General features: G+C 46.7%; 1 protein-coding gene across 1 annotated transcript in view; it reads right to left on the bottom strand.

Moving 5' to 3' along the window:
- DROSHA (drosha ribonuclease III) overlaps positions 1-20,595 on the bottom strand; it is a 401,585-nt gene that overhangs the window by 343,653 nt on the left and 37,337 nt on the right. Inside the window, 1 exon segment of the mRNA XM_029587136.1 lies at positions 5,966-6,200. Within this exon segment, the coding sequence (XP_029442996.1) occupies positions 5,966-6,200 (235 nt within the window).

Genomic DNA, 20,595 nt, shown 5'->3' with positions numbered 1-20,595 from the left:
GACACGAGAATCATGTCACCCAGATGCCGCATTATTTGCCTGAACAATCTGCTGACCAAGGTCCATGGAGGGAACATGTATAGAAGAATCCCCCGCCACCAAGGCAGGACCAGACCAGTCCTTCTGCTCTGTACTCCTACCTGCGGCTGAAAAATCTGGACACCTTGGCGTTCTGTCTTAATGCCATCAAATCCATATGGGGTACCTCTGCCAGTTCCCATTCTCTGGGTTCTAGTCTCTGCCAACTGAGAAAGATCACTTGAACATTGACCACCCTGGCAATATGAGATTTCACCAGAAGGTGTAGCTCCACCCAGTGAAAGTTTCTGAGCCTCTTGTGAGTCCAGTTAACATTTTGTTCCCCCCTGATGGTTGATAAAAACCACCATCAACACATTGTCCAACAAGATTTACACCACTTGTTCGAGCAATAGTAGCCAAAACAAAAGCACTGCTAACCAAACTGCCCTCATCTCCAACCAACTGATAGACCATGAAGCCTCCTCCACTAACCATTGGCCTTGAGCTGTCTGGTCCTGACACACTGCTCCCCAAACCCATAAGTCTGGCATCAGTGGTTACGATCACCCATTCTGGGATCTCCAATTACACTCCTCGTTCCAGATTGACCCAAGAAAGCCACCATGATAGAATGGACCTGGAATCCCCACCCTCGAGTGGAAGGGACTCAAACTCCTCCGATAATGTGTTCCAGCAAGATAGAAAAGCCCTCTGAAAGGGCACATATCAGCCAACACCCAGGGAACTAGATCCAGTGTACATGCCATAGACCCCAGGACTTGCAAATAAGTTTTGTTGCTTTACCATTTTTTTTTATTTTTTTTTTAATATATAGTGCCACTCCTCCTCCTGTCTTCCTACCCTGTCCTTCCTGAATAGGCTGTGTCCAGAATAACTATATCCTAGGTATGGTTTTCCATGTACCACATCTCTGTGACAGCCACTACATCCAAGTCAGCCTCTTCCATGACTGCCTCTAGATCCAGAATTTTATTTCCCTTACTTTGGGCATTAGTATACATAGCTTTTCAGATGTTACCCTTCTTTTCAATTCCTATACAAATGTTTGATGTTTTACTTACTTGAGGGCTTTTTTTTTCACCTATCCCTGGATGATTGTAGTTTAAAGTCCCCCTCACTAGGTCTGCCAGTCTGTCCTGGCAGACATTTCACCTCTTCTTTGATAGACAGACACCATTTCTGCTTAGCTATTCTTGGAAAGCCTTCACATGGTCTAGGAAGCCAAAACACTTGTTGACACCCCCAGCTACACCACCTTTCATTCACCTCCAGAATGTGAGCTGCTCTGCCTCCAGCCTTTATCCTCAACTGGAAGAACTGAGGAGAAAACCACCTACACACCCATCTGTTCTGCCCTCTCTCCAAGCACCATGAAGTCACTTCTGTTGTTACAAGGGATACCTAGCAGTATTCATGAGATGCGAGAAGGTGTAATCTGTCACTAGATAAAAGCACAAGCTCATTCGGTGACATGGCATAAAACCTGATACTCACAAAAGAAAGATGTATCCTTGCATTACTTTCCATTATAGCAGGGTATCCCATGCATAGTAGTAAATTGATGTTGCAGATTTTAAACATATAGTTGGCTTACTTTTGTGATTTGAAATTCACTTAAAACTGTACAGAATAGTTTCCAAAAAAAGACACCTGTTTAAAAAAAGGACTTTGTAAATGTTTTATTTATTTTTTGTGTGATTATATTATGTACTTGTATTTGTACTCTGCCCTGAACAAAATTATTGGAAGATAGTGGACTATAAGATTTCGTAAAAATATAATTTTTTTTTTTTTTTTTTAATTAGGATGAGAGGATAGAAGCCTACCTAATACCTGTCCTCTGCACCAGGCATTAGCCCCCCACTTGCACCTTTAAGGAACTGAGATCCAAGCCCTTGTCCAAACCTTCCTTCAGAAATTCCAGATGCAAGGGATAGAGGCCACCGGGTATATTCTGTAGCACAGCACACCACACCTGAAAATCTGCCAAACTCACATACGCCAGTGATGTAGAATTCTTTGTATAACACAGAAGGACATGCATCATTTCCTGACAATATCCCCTCCTGAACAAAATGAGACCTCTCAAGGTCCAGACCTTCCAACCACCTCAAGCTGTTTCACCGGAACCAGAAGAGTGAAACCACATCCCCAAGGTAAGAGTAACGGATCTCAATCCAAGAACCTAACCAAGATCACATACCAAGGAAGTTGTGTCCAATCGTGGCTACCAGCAACATCATCCCTCGAAGGCTTGAAGTTCATTGAAGGACATTGTCTACTACAGGCCACAGAGGAAACCCGTAAAAACCTTCTTCTGGCCAGAACTAAATCAGAGTATTCAAATTGGATGACTTAAGTTCCATCCTTCAGCCGGAAAATCTTTCTACTTGGTCAATTTGTTGGCTGCCAAAATGTCCACCCCTGGTCTCCCCCTTGGGGAGACCTGGGGAATGATTTCTCTCCCCCTTGGGGAGAGAAATCATTCCCCAGGAATTTTAAAGTTAATACCAAGACTTATGTTTGTACATTTACCCCGCATTGCGGGTCACTGAAATTACTCTTGACTTTCCATTCAAGCCAATAAGAGCCTTGCTTCTTTCTCCACCCCAAGAATCTTGGGTACTTGTTTGAAGACTTACATACGCCACTGTCATGGGGCAGTCTAACAAAGTCTTACAGCCAGACCTAGAAGGAAGGCACCAACTGAAGGATACTTAAACGGATCACTCTGCTTTCCAAACAATTTATGTACTACTTAGCCTTTTCTGGTGTCCATAGTGCCTGAATCGAAGCTCTTGACAAAGTATTCTCCATCCTGACAGGCTGGCAATGGTCAACACTGTACTCTAAGAAAGAGATTATACATTCACTCCTTATTCTAAAACCTTGGTTAAGGCCTACCACTCCAAACCCAACCATTCCTTTACTGGAACAACAGCCTAATCAAATAACCCTGAGACTAAGGATCCCATCTGGACAATAGAGCCTATCACAGGAGTCTTATAAGCACTCTCACCTAAGGGACTTGATCCAAGGTTGCTACCATCGAGCCCAAATCTAGAAGATAACTCCACACCGTTGAATTCCTGATCTTCAAAGAATAAACTCGCTTGAGCCTGCAGCTTCTGAATATTTTATACTGTCAGCTGCACACAATCTATCTTTGTGTGAAAAAAAGCCACCAGATGTCCTAGGAACTTACAGAGCAGTCACCTGCTCCTGGCAAAACAACTTTACTGCCCACCTCATTTGCTGCAACAACCAAACCTCTCTATTGACCAGCTGTGCCCATACCAAGTAACCATCCAGATAAGGATAAACCAAACTCCTGCTTTGTGTCAAGAAACCACCACTACAAGCATTTCCATGGAAAATATCCTCGGGGCTGTAGTCAAATTAAAGGACAGAGCCTGAAACTGAAAAAGGGGCCTATTCTTCTGGGAATGTACAACATGCAATAAATAAAAATGGCTCCCTCAGATTTAAGAATGCTAACTGACTCACCATTACCATCACAGACTCCAAGGTTCCCACCCTGAAATGATAAACTTTCAGGGATATAACAACCTGTTTCAGTCCTAGAACTGGCTGAAAGCTTCCTCCCTCTTCAGAACCACAAAGTAAATCAAATATCATCCGTGGTCCACTGTGACACTGAAACCTCAACTACACATCTTATGCAACAGAAGCGACTGAGTGTAATCCTCACTGCTTCTCTTTCAGAGTGAAACGACAAGAGAAAGGCATAAAAGCTGCTGAACACTCCAAGTCTTAACCATTCCTTAAGTGCTCTAATATCCATTAGTCTAAGGAAACAAGGACCCACCTCTGGTAAAACACTGATAACCAACAGCCAATCTGCTGATCGAGAGAGTAAATCCCCCAAATAGCAACGATAGATCCTGGAGATCCACATCACCCCGGCACCTCCATCCTTACTTTCTCTCCTGGAGTTCTGAGAAGACTGTATTTATCAAAGGGTCAAGATCTCGAATCCCATAAAAATCTCCAGTTTACTCCTCCTCGAGATTTGCAAAACAACTGCGGTCCTGCACTGGGCATGACCAAACTCTCACCTGACTTCTGGAAGCCTGCCTCAGACTTCCTCCAAACCCTGCCAACCTTTTGAGGTCCTCACCGAACCACAAGGGAAGCTTAACCAACGAAGTGTTAGAAAACTAACTCGTTGGTCATGTCCTGCTGATATCATAGGGGCCATACCCCTTGCAACTGTGATCAGGTCAAAAAACTGCCTGGCAAGAAGGCTGCCTCCGAAACACCCTGAACATAACCAATGCTCAAGGACTTTATCTTCTTCTTGTGGACAGTGGGATAAATATAATCCTGCCCTTGCCACCACACAGAAATGCTAAGCTGGGGAAGCGGGTAATCCTGTTGGTTTGGAGGGATGTAGAACCACCTTCTTTTTGGACATGGAGAAACCTCTTTTACTCATTGATGCATATGGAATATCTTTCGGCCAGGAGCTCACCTCGGCACAGGCGACATTTTCTAGATGTTTGGGAACCATATGTGCAGACTTTTCCACGTCACGCCAGAAGCAGATTGCTAAATGATTGAATTTCACTCTTATTGACTTACACTACCTGGAGCAGTAGCTTTTGGACCTCTAGCAGCAAGGTGGGCACTTCTTTAGTCTTTTCAATACCTCTATCAGGGACTCAGGGGCTAGGATGGGGGGGTTCGGGGGGGACGGGGTTAAACTTTGTACTATCTTTGTTATATATTGTTGATAAGAACACCAGGTGGTATAGAAGTACCACGCACCTCCTGGTATGGCTGTACTTTTGTTATTGAAAATGCCAATAAAACTTTTAAACATAAGAAATGATAAGCTGCAGCTCCAATATGGCCATTGTTCCCACCCCAGCAGCAAACACCCCAGTGGGAACAGCCTGGCCCTCCCCTCCTCCCCAAAAAAAAGTGCCGCTCCTCCTTGTGTGCTCTCTTCCTCTCCTCCTCACAGCTCCTTAAAGAGTTTCCTCTTCCCGACTCAATGCATTCCACACATGGCCCCAAGGGGGCTCGTTTCCCGTGCCCCACTGGAGCAGCCACAGCTGCTGCTCATGTCTGCCTCCAAAACAAAGAAATAAGCACCAGCAAATACCTGGTCTCCTGCTCGAGCCAGAACAGTCAACTGGTAACATTTTTCTCCTTTTTTTTTTTTTTTAAACTTTAACTTCAAAACTCCCGGCAGAAGAACAAGCAAAGAAAACAGAAGGAGAGAAAAGGCTCAGAAAGAAGAGAATCTCCATTTCCATTCACTTCCTTTTTGTTTTTTTGTTTTCAGGGAAGAGAGGCTGAGGACAAGGAGAAAACTAAAAATGAGCAGGGGAAGAAAAATGGGGGGGGTGGGGGGCTGGAAATAAAAATTCCATTCCAAAGAGAAGATCCCCTGATAGAAAAGGCTAAACTCAACTGGGGGGGGGGGGGGGGGGGAGGAAACTCAGGACTTCCAACCCCAAGAGCGGCTCGATCAGAGGAGGGAGCCCAGAGACTTCCACCTCGGAAGCAGCCTAATCCACCGGCTTCATCTTTTCACCCGGCCTAAACGTCAGGAGAGACGCAGCCCGGGACGCTTGCCTACCATCTGCTGGAGACAGAGAACGCGGGCAGGCTGAGCCTATAAGGGGTAAAGGCCAGCAAACCTGTTAAGTCTCCGTTTCCACCTGCTGGATGGCGAGCATAACCCATCCGTCTGGACTGCTTTGGCTGGCTGAGGCGGCAGCGCTGCTTTACGCATGGAAATGCCTTCGAACATTGTCCTCCTTGTGCTCAGCAGAACTCACAGGGTGGTACCCTCAGTTTAGACGATTTGATTCATGGGGGCGCAACACTCGGGCTGTGACCATCCGCTGGGCACCGCGTGACCCAGGGGGTGCTAGGACTCACTACCTACCACTTGGTCCATGGGGTCACTTGAGAAGTAGCTTTCTGAATGGGTGCAGCGAACCCAGACAGGTTTGAGCAATTCCTCAACATCCTGCTCATTCTTTTCGAGGGGAATCTCTTCTGCCAGCTCCCTGTCCTTGATGGAGGTGTAACTCTTTGGTTTGCTGGCTTTCCGGGACTCTGAGGAGCGTTCGCGCTCATCCTCCCAGCGACTCCTCTTCTTTTCCCGGCTTGGGGATCGGCTTAAGAAACAAAAAATACAGAGTGTGAAAAGTCACAGGTAGCAAAACTTGGCACTAATAAACGGGGCTACTGACAAAGTGATATTGGTTCAACCTTTGCCCATTGAAACAGCAAAAAAAAACCACAATAAATAAAAATGTTACACAACTGGATAATCACATTACATAGTTAAGAGCATTATTAAGAGGGAAGGGAGAGAGGTCAGGGATAGGACACAAGACATCAAAGGACAGAAGATCAGAGATGGAGATGAGACAGTGAGGACAGAGAGATTATCACTAGGCACCAGTGCCTTACTGTCACTTTAAGAGTCATTGCACTGCAGAGCCACGCATCTGGCAGGTGCAGAGAAATGCTGACAAGTTCTCATCTCTGCTCATTTGCCCAATGGTCAGACAAGCTCCAAAATATTTTTCAGATGTTGAAATAAGAGATGGCCTGCATCTGTCACATTTACAGCAGGTTGAGATGGGTCCTGTGGTCCTCTCTCAATGAGGAACTATTTGGAACTAAACCAATCTTGTAGTCTAGTGGCTCTCACTCCAGTCCTCAGCAGCACTATAGCCAGTCCGGTTTTGGCTATCCCTACCAAATACACATGAGATATACTGTATGTACATAAATCAACAGTGGGGCTTATTTAATATATATTTCTCTTCATAACGTACAGACCGGAGGAAAAATAGTCCTTTTAACGATGACCCTATGCATGCAACCCATCTCATTAAGGAAAACCCAAAAAGATGACTTGTAAAGGTGCTCTTCTGGACTGAATGAGAACCACAATTCTAGTCCTTTCATTTAGACTAAAAGAATTTGTCAGTCTCAGCAGTCATACTCCAGAACTTCTGCCCATCTCCCAGAGTGGAGTTTTGAAAGGCAACAAACAGGAGATGTTGGTCCTCATACAGGGTTATGAAAATATTCACAAAAAGGAAACAAATTAAAAAAGTCTTTCAGACTTCTGCTTGACATGTCTACCTGCAGAATTCAACCCTCACACAGGGCTGTGAAAACATCCAAATAGAGGCCAAACGAAAGCCTCATTGGTGCCTTGTGCAGGGAAGAAGTGCTCTCACAGGTTTTCCTCTCAGTTATCAGGTGATTGAGGCTTGCTTGCTATTAAAGCTACGTTCCCCCTGGAAATGTTGCCTTCATTCTTTGGAGCTGCTTCCAGCGCTGTTAAGGTTTATTACAAAAAGATTTAAAGGGTAACCACTGCACTTTTTTTTAAATCAGTATTTAAGAAAGCTACTAATTGTTTACCACAGCGATGGGGGAGGCCCGGCAATTTCTTCCTGTTATTTTGGGACACCAGCTCAGTTGGAATCAGGGTCAAGGGTCTGGCACCACGAACCTTCATCCTCAGCTACCCGAGAACTTTTCCATCCTCTTCCGGTCACTGTGGTGACAGCTCTGGGCTGGGGCCCATATATCAGAGCTCCTCACTGCAGTCATGGGTCCCAAATCAAGCCTCTGGGCATCAGTGCTGTGTAATAACCAGACTCCCCCTCCCCCACCCAAACCCCATGGGGGACTGTGAACACCAACTCTGCAGCATCTGTAGCTCAGCCAAAGAGCAGAAGAGTGGGACCTGGCAATCAAACCCAGCTCCCTCCATGGCACTTGCCACTAAGCCACTGGGCCGGCCCTAGATTGTTGAAAACGATATGTTTTAAGACTCTATCCTCTCCCTTTTTTTCATATTTTAACATGGTGCTTTGTAATTGATTCCAACTGTACTGCAATAGTGGGAAATGGGCCACTAATGTTACTGCAGAAAGTTCCCACTATTGCACTACATTTTAAAAAAAAAAAAATTTCCTTTGTTTAATTTAGAACATTTTCACAAGAATTAGTCAAACTCAACAGATGTTGACAAGAATTATGTGCAGAAGAATAATTAAGAGTAAGTTTGTTGATAAACAATGAGACAGAAATAATGAAATTCACCTCCCAGAATTTAAAGTTCCCTATATGGGAGCGATGGATGGGGAGAAAAGACCAACAGAACTTATCCCAAGAGGAAAAAAGAAACCCATCTAACTATTGGAAAAGGAACATTACCATGGCAGACACACAAAAGCAGGTGCTGTTACCCAAAATCACAGCCTTCTGTACACTGTTTCCTCTAAGCTGCACACATATGTGCGCAGCTTAGAGGTCATGAACCTCGCACACACGGCAAAACATAACATGCACAAAAATCCCAATATTATTTGCATTATATGAGCTCATGGTGCACAAATTTGAACTTGGCTTACAAAATGCTGCACAAAAAGAAAAAAAGGTTTGCACATGCGGTCTTTCAAAAATTTGAGGGAACATTGCTTGTTCCCAGGGGGTCACAGGATTTACAGGTACAGTCATTAATAGATGATGAGGGAGGGGCGATGGGGACCATTTTTAATCTGCCCATGGATCCTGCAGAGCCATATTTTGTACCCCAGAACTGCAAGTTCACTCTCTAAGGGAAGCTCCTTGTGGTGTTTCCCTTTGAGAATGAGGGCGGGTGTGCACAGAAACAGAAACATGGGGGGTTACCTGCACGGAGCGGCAATTGCTACCATGAGAAACTTGGTGGACAGACTAGATGGACCATTTGGTCTTTTTCTGCTGTCAATACTATGTTACTATTTAAACAAGTAAGCCCGTGACCTCTATTCCTGTGCTTACGAAAAAGCTGCCCGGGGTCTAAGTTATTCGTCCCATCCTGTAACCTGAGCTGCCCGGGTGTAAAAAAAAACTTACCACAAGAGAGAATAAGACCTGGAGCACCCTTTTTGTAGACACAACCACAACCACAGCCCTCCTCTCCCCCCCCCCCCCCCCCCAGTTGTTTAAGTGTCTCCTTTCACCTACACCTGAGTGGCTCCTAAATGGAGAATCACCAGTCACCTTCACTCTTCTCCAAATTTAACACGCACAGTAGGTTGAATGCCTGCTAAAAATACAACTCGATACTGAAGTCACTTAGCATGAAAAAATCTTACTCCATTATGCCAGACAGTGCAGTGCACCGAGGAGCTCACAGCCCATCTATTACCCTTTCACGTCCCTTACTAACAGCCTCCCTTTCTTCCAACATGAGTGGAGTCTACAGAAATCCTTCACTTCCTCTCCCTGGAACCCTTCCAACAATTTAAGTTCCTCACTCATATGCACTTAATTGAAACACTCTTCCCCTCCCTTAACCTACTCTATTGCCTTGTTTCAAAAAGATCAAATACAAAAAGAGCCAAAGAGTGATTTCCACGTCGTGCAATTGTGTAGCAAAAAGGAAATCTCAACGTAAAACTCATTATATAAATGTCAAAATAATTGCTTTTTTTTATTTTTATGTTTTTTTTCAATTATTTATATAATTATCAAAAATATTTTTCTATACATAGTGTGTGTGTGTGTGTGTGTGTAGTACCGCATCAGCAAGCCTGTCGGCATGCCTCCATGTAGACTCGGAGACCGCCCGGACTATTCAATCATTTGCGGTTTACTTGGTGTTAATAATACCTCCCCAAAACTTCAACAAAGATGTCTTCAACAAAAAGTGTTTTATGATTATGTTTCAACAAGGGTATTTCTTGAATATGTGAATATCCAAAAACTCTAATTTCTTCTGATCTGGCTTGCTTCACCAGGAGCCTTAATGTTATCCATGAACAGGATCCTGGATTAAAGAAGCGGGAGACTTGTTGTCCCGTGGTTGGAACAAGAATGAGAATGATTTGTAGGGTATAAGAATATCCTATGTAAGAAGATAACATTAAGGCTCCTGACAAAGCGAGCCAGATCAGAAGAGATTACAGTTTTTGGATATTCACTTATTCAAGAAATACCCTTATTGAAACATTATCATAAAACACTTTTTATTGAAGACATCTTTGTTGAAGTTTTGGGGAGGTATTATTAACACCAAGTAAACCGCAAATGATTTAATAGTCCGGGCGGACTCAGAGTCTACATGGAGGTACGCCGACAGGCTTGCTGATGCGGTACAATACACACACAAAAATATTTTTGATAATTATATAAATAATTGGAAAAAACCCATAAAAATAAAAAAAGCAATTGTTTTGGCATTTATATAATGAGTTTTACGTTGAGATTTCCATTTTGCTTCAAAAAGACCAAAACAATTTAAAAGCTGGACATGAGGAAGGTGTGTCCCTTTCACAGTCATCAAACACAGGGCTTTATCCAAAGAGAACGTTTTTTTTCCTTTTTCTCTCTCTCTCTTTTTTTGTCCTTATTAACTTGGTTTGTTATTCAGACTTACTCCACACAGATACGTCGCAGACTTCATTTGATAAATCCTGGTGTCCCCCCGATCCCAAGACCTGGGCGAAGGCTCGCCCTTCTAATGTCCAAGGCGAGCGTTAAAGCAGGTTGGTAGCTCCCCCTCTGTGTATTCAGGCAGGTAACCCACGCACCTTGCTTTCTGGTGCACACATAGGAGGCAATAAACAAAGGGTCTTGCACAGACGAGCAGGTTGTTCAGTTGTGTAATAATGTATTACGATTTTCTCCACCCCGGATGCAGATAAAAGTACACCTGCTACGAACGGTGCATGCTTTTACCCATATTAAAAAAAAAAGGAATGAGGCAGGTCAGGGGAGGCAAATTAAGCACACAGATTATACACTTTTTGGCTCCTGTTCCCATGCAGGGGCAGATTACAGGGCTGCTTTACTTAGTAACATAGTACTGTTGGCAGAAAGAGACCAGGTGCTCCTTCTAGTCTGCCCAGCAAGTTTTTCATGGTAGCAACTGCCGCTCCGTGCAGGTAACCCTCCATGTTTCTGTTTCTGTGCACACCCGCCCTCATTCTCAAAGGGAGCTTCCCTCAGAGAGTGAACTTGCAGTTCTGGGGTACAAAGTTATCCATGGGACCGCAGGATCTGCAGGATCCGCGGGCAGATTAAGAAGTGGCCCCCATCCCCCCCATCATCTTGACTTTAGCTGGGACTCTATCACAGAAAGAAGATTCATGCAGTTCTGTACATTCTCCCCTTTCTTGCCAGCTCTAGTCTGGGGGACCACACTGCTTTTTCAAAGTAATCTTTGTTCACCTGCTGCAGCGGGTTCCACAGTGACCCAGTGGAAGTTCAGTTACCGTCTCCCTCACTGCAGTGGTCGCCCAGCCGGGAGCAGGGACTTTTGACTGGAGTCAGCCCCACTGTCACTCTTCTCCTGATGCCAGGTTCTGAATGCCTCAGAGCCGGTTGGTCGCAACTGGCGTCCTGCAGATTCCCAGCCAACTGCTCTCCCCAATGAGCTACTCTGCGATCCGGTGCTCAGTCATCTTCCATTTGGCTCGCCCCTTCTGGTGCAAGCATCTGTTCAGTTCTACCCTAACTCTTCCAAACTGGATCAAGCAAAGCCCAGCCCAGCCCTAACTGGCTAGCACAAGAATGTGGGTTCTGCTTCTCAGCTCTGGCATCCAAGCTTTAGCTCCTGTTTGTTCCCAGTCCTCGTGTTGCTGTGCGAGTTCCCGTCTGCTCCTGTTTCCCACCTGCCTTGGTTCCTCCTCTGTTCTATCTGATCCTGCAACCTGCCTTGGGCTTTGACCTCAGCCTGGACTCGACTTTGTATTTGTCGTATTGCAGAGACTGCTACTTGCTCGCCTGCTGCCTCAGAATTGTCTGCCTCCATGCTGAGCGTGTACGCCTCGTCCATGACTGTAACCAGTCATGCAATTGAGAGAGACCCGGACTGCAACTGCTAAAATGTCTCAAGTAGAGAGTCTTGCTGCCCAATCAAAAGGCGTAAAAGATCCAACAGGGCCGAACAGCAGCAGCCTTACACCAAGGTTTGCCAACTGACTCCATTTCTGATCAGGCTCGTTCAGTGCTGCTGGGCTTGCTCCACGGCCTGCACAGGGAACTTTAGTACTGTTTTTCACAGGGAAATCGGAACTAAAAGTCCATGCATGCAACGAGGAAACGACAGAACTGGATCAGGCTGACCAGCAGAACTGGAGCCCGCTGGCAACCCCAACCTCCCCAGAGCCTCTCTTCTGACAAAACAGGTCTATTCGGTATGTGGTCTCCTCCCTCACTTAAAAAAATAAAGTATACATCTATAAGCATAGGCACACGTTTAGCTGCACTTATGTTGCCTACACTGTGTATTTACCAGTGACAAGATGACACAGGGGTCATTGTGTGCATGGAAGCTCAGTTTCACCTTGCAGGGAGCAACTAAGAACACGTGCCAGGAAGGGTGGGGAAAAAAATAAAAAGAGAGAGGCTGGCTATTTCAGTTCTGAATGGTAATGAAATTAGGATTTAAATTCAAGCCTCATGTCAGCAATGCTGGCCAAGAAGCCAAGAGAATAAAATCAGGAGGAAGAGTTCTAGCATGCCATCCCCAAACATTGGGAGGCAAAGAGCCGAACACACATTTTTAATGAAAACATGTTGACCCAGTAAAGTCTGCAGCTCATTGCCTCCTGTATAGCTGAAATATTTCTGCCTGAATAGTTGTTAAGAGGGGTTGGGGAGGCATTGCCAGGAGGGATACCTTTTACTGTACAGCCTCCTTAACAGTGGCCAGTTAAGTCACCACAGGCTTCATTCTTTTATGTCCATACTATACGGACAACAGAAGGCACGACATCCAGAGCTCTGGAGCTATACATTTGCTGCCATAGAAGAAGCCAATAGAGTGAACAGGAATAGTACTCGCACAAAGGGGAGAAGGAAGATGAAGGGTACTGTGGTTGTTATAGCATGTGACTCAGTAAAAATGTTTACATGCACGTTAATACGTGACATAATGTGCAGTGCAATACATTTTCCTGGGGGCGCACTGAAACTTAACCTCCGTAGAGTGGCCACAGCACTAACATTAATAGAAACAAAAAAAAAAAAAAGCGTAATGCCCATGCTACCTATTAAGAAATCCCGTGCTAGCCAGCCTGAAGTGAAAGGGACCAATTACCAGGGGGTATTTCATTCCCCCCCATACCATCCCCATCAAGGTGGGGAAGTGATGCAAGAGCAGTCATCTGCCTACAGAAATTAACTCCCCAGACCCGGGCATCAGCCACCACCCCACCCATGGCAGCACGAGACAGCCAGGCTCCCCCGATCCTGTGGCCTGAACTGTCCTCCTCCCACTCCCCAGCCCCGCCCCTCCCTTTGGAATGAGTGCTTACCATTCCAGACAGTCCTCCGTCTTATCTGACGGGAGGAAAATTGGAGCCTTCCTGCTACCACCACTAGGGCTGCTGAATGAGGCCACTAGGGGGCGCCTCACCCACAAAATTTAACACATGGTCCAAAGACAGGCATTACATTTTTGGTGTTAACAAGCCTATAGAAAATAATGCATGAAGAGAGCCTACTGCACTATTTACCGTGCATATATCAAAGCCTCATCTGCATATGATGCACCTTTATTTACATCCGGGCACATACTAATTTTTAGCACAGATACTGGGAAGAGAAGGTAGCATCGTAACAGGCACATCATCGTTTTATTACATGGTACCAGTGCTATCTTTCTGGGAAAAAAAAATGTACCGGTACTCACATGCAGAATGCATGGGGGGGGGGGGGGGGGCGGTTTTTGTGTGTTTTTGAGGGACCACAGGGCAAAACAAGTAGGTGAAGGAAAAAGGTGCTGGTACTCAGTATTGGCAAGAAACCCCGAACAGCACGCTATTTTTAGTGTGCACACTGAGCTTTATTGCATAGGCCCCACAGAGGCTGGATTTACTTCAGCTACCCAGGAGCGGACCACTATCATATGCTACTTTTTTCCCTCACTTGTACACGTAACCTGCAAGGACTGACTCAGGAGACAAAGTCTGTGTAAATCATTTCTTTATTGACGGACGGTCACCAGCATATTACAATGTCTCATTTGAACACTGAAGCAGGATCGATTCGGAAAACCATGCGCACACGCCCCTTTAAAGAGGAAGCGTGTCTTCATCTACACAGCTGCGGTTCCGGTAGGCCCTCCCCACCCACCCCCATTTTTAAAGAGTCACAACAGCCGGAACACCACCGTCAAAGGTCAGTTTTTACCCTGCGAGTAGAAACATAAATCAATGTTTAAATCACACATCACAGGGAAGTCCAGTAAAAGGTTGCGCCATGACTTTGGGGCACAAATCTAACTTTGCTTTGCTTTCCCTGGCAACCCCATGCAAGTCGGGGAGTGGGAAGGGGGTGGGAGAGGAAGAGGGAGAGGGATAGTTACGCTCTGCAACAAGAAGACTTGAGTGAAAACGGCCAATGGCTCCAGAATAAAAAAAATTAAAAAAAAAAGAAAGAAATGGAGAAATTACTGATAATTTTGTTTTCCTTAGTGTAGACAGATGGACTCAGGACCAATGGGTATAGTTGATAGCAGATGGGAGACGGAGTCAGATTTCAAAGCTGACATCAGCCTACATATACCCGTGCAGGAAGCTTAGCTCTTCAGTATTCTCCTCGAAAAGCAATTGTGGATATGTGTGTGCTCTAATAACTTGATTAACTAGGACTAGTTCAACTGATTTCCAAACTGGAGACTGCTAGTGCACTCAACCAAATAAAGCCAACACCCAGCAACTAGGGTGTCTTGAACTAGGGGTAATACTTGGCTTACCCGTGCTTATCTTGTTCTCTGTGTTTGTCACCTGAGTTTTCCAGATTCTGGGGCAGCCATGGGCAGGATGCAGAGTCCATCTGTCTACACTAAGGAAAACGAAATTATCAGGTAAATAATTTCTCCATTTCCTAGCATGTAGCCAGATGGACTCAGGACCAATGGGATGTACAAAAGCTACTCTCGAACAGGGCGGGAGGCTGCCCTTGGCCCACTTAGCACTGCCCTTGCAAAGGTTGTATCCTCCCGGGCCTGAACCTGGAGAAGGTGTGTATAGAGAACCACATCGCCGCCCGACAGAATTCGGCAGGCGACAGCATCTTGGTTTCCACCCAGGACACAGCCTGGGCCTTTGTAGAATGGGCCTTGACTTGTAGAGGTGGAGGCTTCCCTGCCTCTACTTAGGCCGCCTTGATTACTTCTTTGATCCAGCAGGCTATAGTTGCCCGCGAGGCCGCTTCCCCGTTTCTTTCTGCTGTGAAGGACGAATAGGTGGTCCGTCTTTCGCACTGATTCCGATCTTTCAGGTATCGGACTAGGTGTCTGCCGATGTTTAGATGGCGAAAACGGTGTGAGTCTTCCGAATCCTTGTGTTCGTCTGGATATGGCAGAGAGATGGTTTGGGTTAGATGAAACTGAGAAACCACTTTCGGTAGAAAGGAGGGGACAGTGCATAGCTGTATGGATCCCGGTGTGAACCTAAGGGATAGTTCCCGACAGGATAGCGCTTGAAGCTCGGAGATGCGACGGGCTGAACATATTGCCACTAGGAATGCAGTCTTCAGGGTCAGGAGCCATAGTGACAGACCGCGCGTTGGTCTGAAGGAAGTTCCCGCTAAGAAGTCTAGTACTAGATTGAATTTCCATAGGGATACTGGCCACTTTAAGGGTGGTCGGATTTGTTTGACCCCTCTCAGGAAGCGGGAAACATCTGGATGGGTTGATAGGCTGATGCCGTCCACCTTGACTCTGAAGCAAGCCAGTGCGGCCACCTGAACCTTGAGGGAGTTGAGGGACAACCTCTTGTTCAAGCCATCTTGCAGAAATTCCAGGATATTGGGAATTTTGACTGTCCGCAGAAGGATTTCCCGGTCCTCACACCAGGCTTCGAATACTCTCCATATTCGTATGTAAGCTAGTGATGTGGAGAACTTGCATGCTCGAAGTAAGGTGTCAATCACTGCCTTAGAGTATCCGCTTTTCTTCAGGCGAGTCCTTTCAAGGGCCAGACCGTAAGAGAAAATAGAGTCGGGTCTTTGTGGAGGATTGGTCCTTGCCTGAGCAGGTCTCTGTGTGGAGGTAGGCACAGAGGATTCCCTGCAAGAAGTCTTCGCATGTCTGCGTACCATGACCTTCTTGGCCAGTCAGGGGCCACTAGAAGTACTAGTCCCCTGTGGTGTTCTATCTTGCAGATGACCCTGCCCAGTAGTGGCCATGGGGGAAAGGCGTACAGCAGGTCTTCCTATGGCCAGGTCTGGATGAGGGCGTCGATTCCCCGGGATTGCGGTTCTCATCTGCAGCTGAAGAACTTGGGAACTTGGGCGAGCATAGTTCAACAGTTTTTGTAGCTGGCCCATCAGTTTCCTTCTCCTTAGAGGAGGAAGGACAACCTTGTCTTGTGTCGAACCGGACTCCCAGGTACTCTAGAGATTGGGAGGGCTGCAGGCAGCTCTTGGCTGTGTTGATGACCCACCCAAGATTCTGCAGTAGATTCTTGACTCTGGTGGTCGCTTGGTGACTTTCCTCTGTAGATTTTGCCCTGATCAGCCAATCGTCCAGGTAAGGGTGAAGGAGGAATCCTTCTTTCCTCAGTGTTTCCGCCACTACCACCATGATTTTGGTGAAGGTCCGAGGGGTGGTAGCTAGTCCGAAGGGTAGCGCCCGGAACTGGTAATGATGGTCCAGTTATCACAAAGCATAGGAAGCGCTGATGGTCGTGATGGACCGGGATGTGGAGATAGGCTTCGGATAGATCCAGTGAAGTCAGAAATTCTCCCGGCTGTACTGTCCTTATGACTGAGCGTAGGGTTTCCATGCGGAAGTGTGGTACTCTCAGGTAACAATTGACAGTCTTGAGGTCCAGGATGAGCCAGAATGTTCCTTCCTTCTTGGGAATGATAAAATAAATGGAATAGAGACCAGTATTTTGTTGGTGCGTGGGTAGAGAGGTTATCGCCTTTAAGCTGAGTAGTTTTGCCAGTGTGGTTTCCACTGCCGTTCTCTTGGAGAGGGAGTGGCACGGTGATCTCACAAATTTGTCTGGAGGTATGCTGTGGAAGTCCAGATAGTATCCCTCTTGAATGATGGTTAGGACCCACTTGTCCGACATTATCTCGACCCATCTTTGCTAGAAGAGGGTAAGTCTGCCCCCTATGACTTCTTCCTGTGGATGGGTCTGTTGATTCTCATTGTGGGGTGCGGCCGCAGCCTGTGCCTGAGCCTGCTCCCCTCTTGTTGTGTCTGTTCCGAAAGGACTGGACCCTGCCTGCAGGGCAAGGTGCTTAGTAGTATGTGTTCTTGTACCGTCTGAAGCGCTGGGCTCCTCTGCCCTTGGTTCTTCGGGGAGAGGAGGACTGGTTTCTTTTGTTCCTGTCCTCCGGTAGACGAGGTACTGGAGATTCGCCCCATTTGTTGGCTAACTTCTCCAGTTCACTTCAGAACAAGAGGGATCCTTTAAAGGGCATTCTCATGAGATTCGCTTTGGAGGTCGCGTCGGCTGACCAATTTCGGAGCCATAGTTGTCTTCTGGCTGCCACTATGGAGGAGATGCCCCTGGCTGAGTTGTGCTAGGTCTGAGGTCGCATCTGTGAGAAAGGATATCGCCGGTACTAATGTTTCACCTGATGTGTTTGCATCTCTGTAGAGAAGCAAACAGGCACGTGTTACTACGGCGCAGCAAGAAGCAATTTGCAGGGTCATTGCTGCTACAAAGGACTGTTTAAGGATGGTTTCCTGACGTGTGTCCTTGAGTGCCACTCCTCCTTCGACCGGGATGGTTGTGTGCTTAGAGATCGTGCAGACCATGGCGTCCACTTTTGGGAACCGTAGGAGTTCCTTGGCCGTGGGTTCCAGGGGGTTATAGGGCTTCTAAGGCCCGTCCTTCTTTGAAGCTGGCCTCCAGGGCATTCCATTCCAGGTCAATCAGTTGTTGTATGGCCTGCAACATTGGGAAATAGCATGAGGCCTGACGAAGGGACACCAAAACTGGGTTCGTCTTTGGTTCCGCTGTGGTACCCGTGCCTGGAATGGCCAGCGTCTTCACGGTCAGAGACACGAGAGCTGGTAATTCGTCTTTGGAGAAGAATTGCAGCATGGTTCGGTATGGTTCCATCCCTGGAGGGATTTCTCCTTCCTCCAGGGAGTCAGTCTCGTCCCCCGAGGTGTCTGTATCCCCTTGTAGGGAGGATCTTGCCTAGGTGGGGAATGTCTCGAGAGGTCAGAGAGGTGCTTGGAAGGTCTTGTGCTTCTGGTGAAGACTGGGGCTGTGTCGCAGGCAGTACCAATTGCACTTGGACAAAGGTTTGCAGCCCTTTGAAGAATTCCATCCAGGAAAAAGTCCCTGGGTCCATGTTGAATCCAGGCGGGGTTATGGTGGAGATCCCCAAGGTGCCTTCTTGTGTAGGCGCCGAGTCAGAGATACAGAGGACCGGGGTACTATCATTAGTGGAACCGGATCCCTCTATTGGCTGTGGGGGGCCTTGCTTAGGTTCCCCCTGAGCCTCTTTGCACTGCTGGCATAGGGCGGAGGCCACTTCAGGTTGCGCAGCTCTCAGGTGGCAGGCTGGGCAGAGGGCTTGTCCCTTGGCCTTCTTGGCTGGCAGTGCCATGATTTGTGCGCGTGGAGTGCTTCAAATCTCGTCTGTGCGCGATGGTATGCACGCCAGGAGGCTTAGTTGTGCACTCCGGGGGCACCGACGATGTGTGTGCAGGATGCGCAAGACGTGCGCGCAGGCAACTGCTTTGTCCACCTGGCTAAGATGCGCGCGCCGCTGTCCGCACATGCTTATCTGTGCGCTCGGGCCGTTTGTGCAGGCCGCTATCCGCACGGCACCGTTGTGCATGCCATTGTGCACACGGCACAGATGTGCGCACAAGTTGGTTGTGTGCATGGTTCAGTTGAGCAGGCAATACGGCGATCAAGGGGGGGAAAAAAGGCACCAGCGACCACGTGGACAAGATGGTGACCCACCCGGAGGGTCTCCACGTGTGTGGACCCTCGCACTGGATCGGGGTCTAGCCCAGACGGAGCTGCTCAACCCGATTTTACAGATGCCGGAAGGGATGATCTGTGCGTCTAATCAAGCCTCAGAAACCGGAAACTTAGAAGAGGTTTTCTACCTTACCTGGTCTCGGCATTTCCCGGTCTCCGGCTGCGGGGGAAGAGGAAATTACCTTCACCGCCGCGCTCGATTCAACAGCTGCTGCCTCTCAGCCGCCCTGGGGGCTAAGTCCACGCTGGGAGCCGGCTACCGGACCGAGGCTTGCCTCTGAGGGATCTCTGAAATCACCTCAGTAATTCTCAACTGGGGGAGGGACCTTTAGGTATCACCGCAGGAGATCGGGATCTCGCCTTCTTGAGGTAAATTTTCATTTTTCTTTGTTTTAAAATTGCTAATACTATTCTAGAGTGTGGAAGTGTCCCTATCTGCTTTAGGAGACGGAGAAATACTGAAGAGCTGAGCATGCTGCACGGGTATATGTAGGCTGACGTCAGCTTTGAAATCTGACTCCGTCTCTCATCTGCTATCAGGAGTACACTATACCCATTGGTCCTGAGTCAATCTGGCTATATGCTTGGAAAGATATTTTTTTAAACAAGAGCAAATACCACTTACCTTCAAAAGCAAAAACACAAGCATAAAACCAAACAGGCTAAATACAAAAGCTGACATGGCATATTCTCTTAATTTTTTTTAATACTGTTTTTGTAATGATCTTATAGCTCTGGAAAAATGCTGGACCAGCAGACAGGAGACCGATCAACCACAAATGTTTTCCATCCTACTCTCACCATACAGGACCACAGGCCGTGTGAAAAAAGAAGGGGGTATACTCAAAAAAACGAGCTTCTATCACTGTACAAGAATACCCCCGGAGCAGCAACTATGCACGGATAAATTAAACGCTGCATTTTCACAAAAGTCATTTACCACAGAGGCACTCTTACGGGAGGGCTAAGATATTTTAACTTTCATGAATGGCTCTGCCTTTGGGGGTCCGGTTTTGCAAGCACTATGCCATACTGCATTCCCAGACTGTGGTCAGGGGGCGCCACTAACCTGAAAGTGTCATTTTTGACTGGTGGATAAGGGGAGCAGCCGCTTAAACTATAAGCAAACATGCTTGGAATGGTGCCAGAGTCCAGGCCTGACGAGAAGTGGGTGAAGAAGGTAGGGGTTACAACAAGCTCAATGAGACCCAAAATTACAAGAATACGTAAAGAATGTTTGCGCAAATAAAGTTACCCAGATAGCTCCAAAAACTGATATAAAAATATAATGAATTGGAGCAATTACCCAGAGTCTCATAAATACACAAATATTAACAAAGAACAATAAAGATTTCAATAATAAAGTTAGGAAGATTTTTAAAAAATAGTTATATTTGTAAGATTTGCCAGGTGACTTTTAAACAGAGGGATGGCAAAGATTTAATTTTCGCCTAGGGCCGCTGAAAGAGCTCAGGCCATCACTGGCGTTAGCATAACTATATCTGTTGGGGGGGGGGGGGGGGGAATCAAAACACAATTGGGCTATTTGAAAGGTTGGTCTCCCCCTAAACACAGCTGACAG

Source organism: Rhinatrema bivittatum, chromosome 2 (genome assembly GCF_901001135.1).
Source record: "Rhinatrema bivittatum chromosome 2, aRhiBiv1.1, whole genome shotgun sequence".
Lineage (NCBI taxonomy): Eukaryota > Metazoa > Chordata > Amphibia > Gymnophiona > Rhinatrematidae > Rhinatrema > Rhinatrema bivittatum.
Note: the sequence above shows the minus strand (reverse complement) of the source record. Positions and strands in the feature narration are given on the sequence as shown.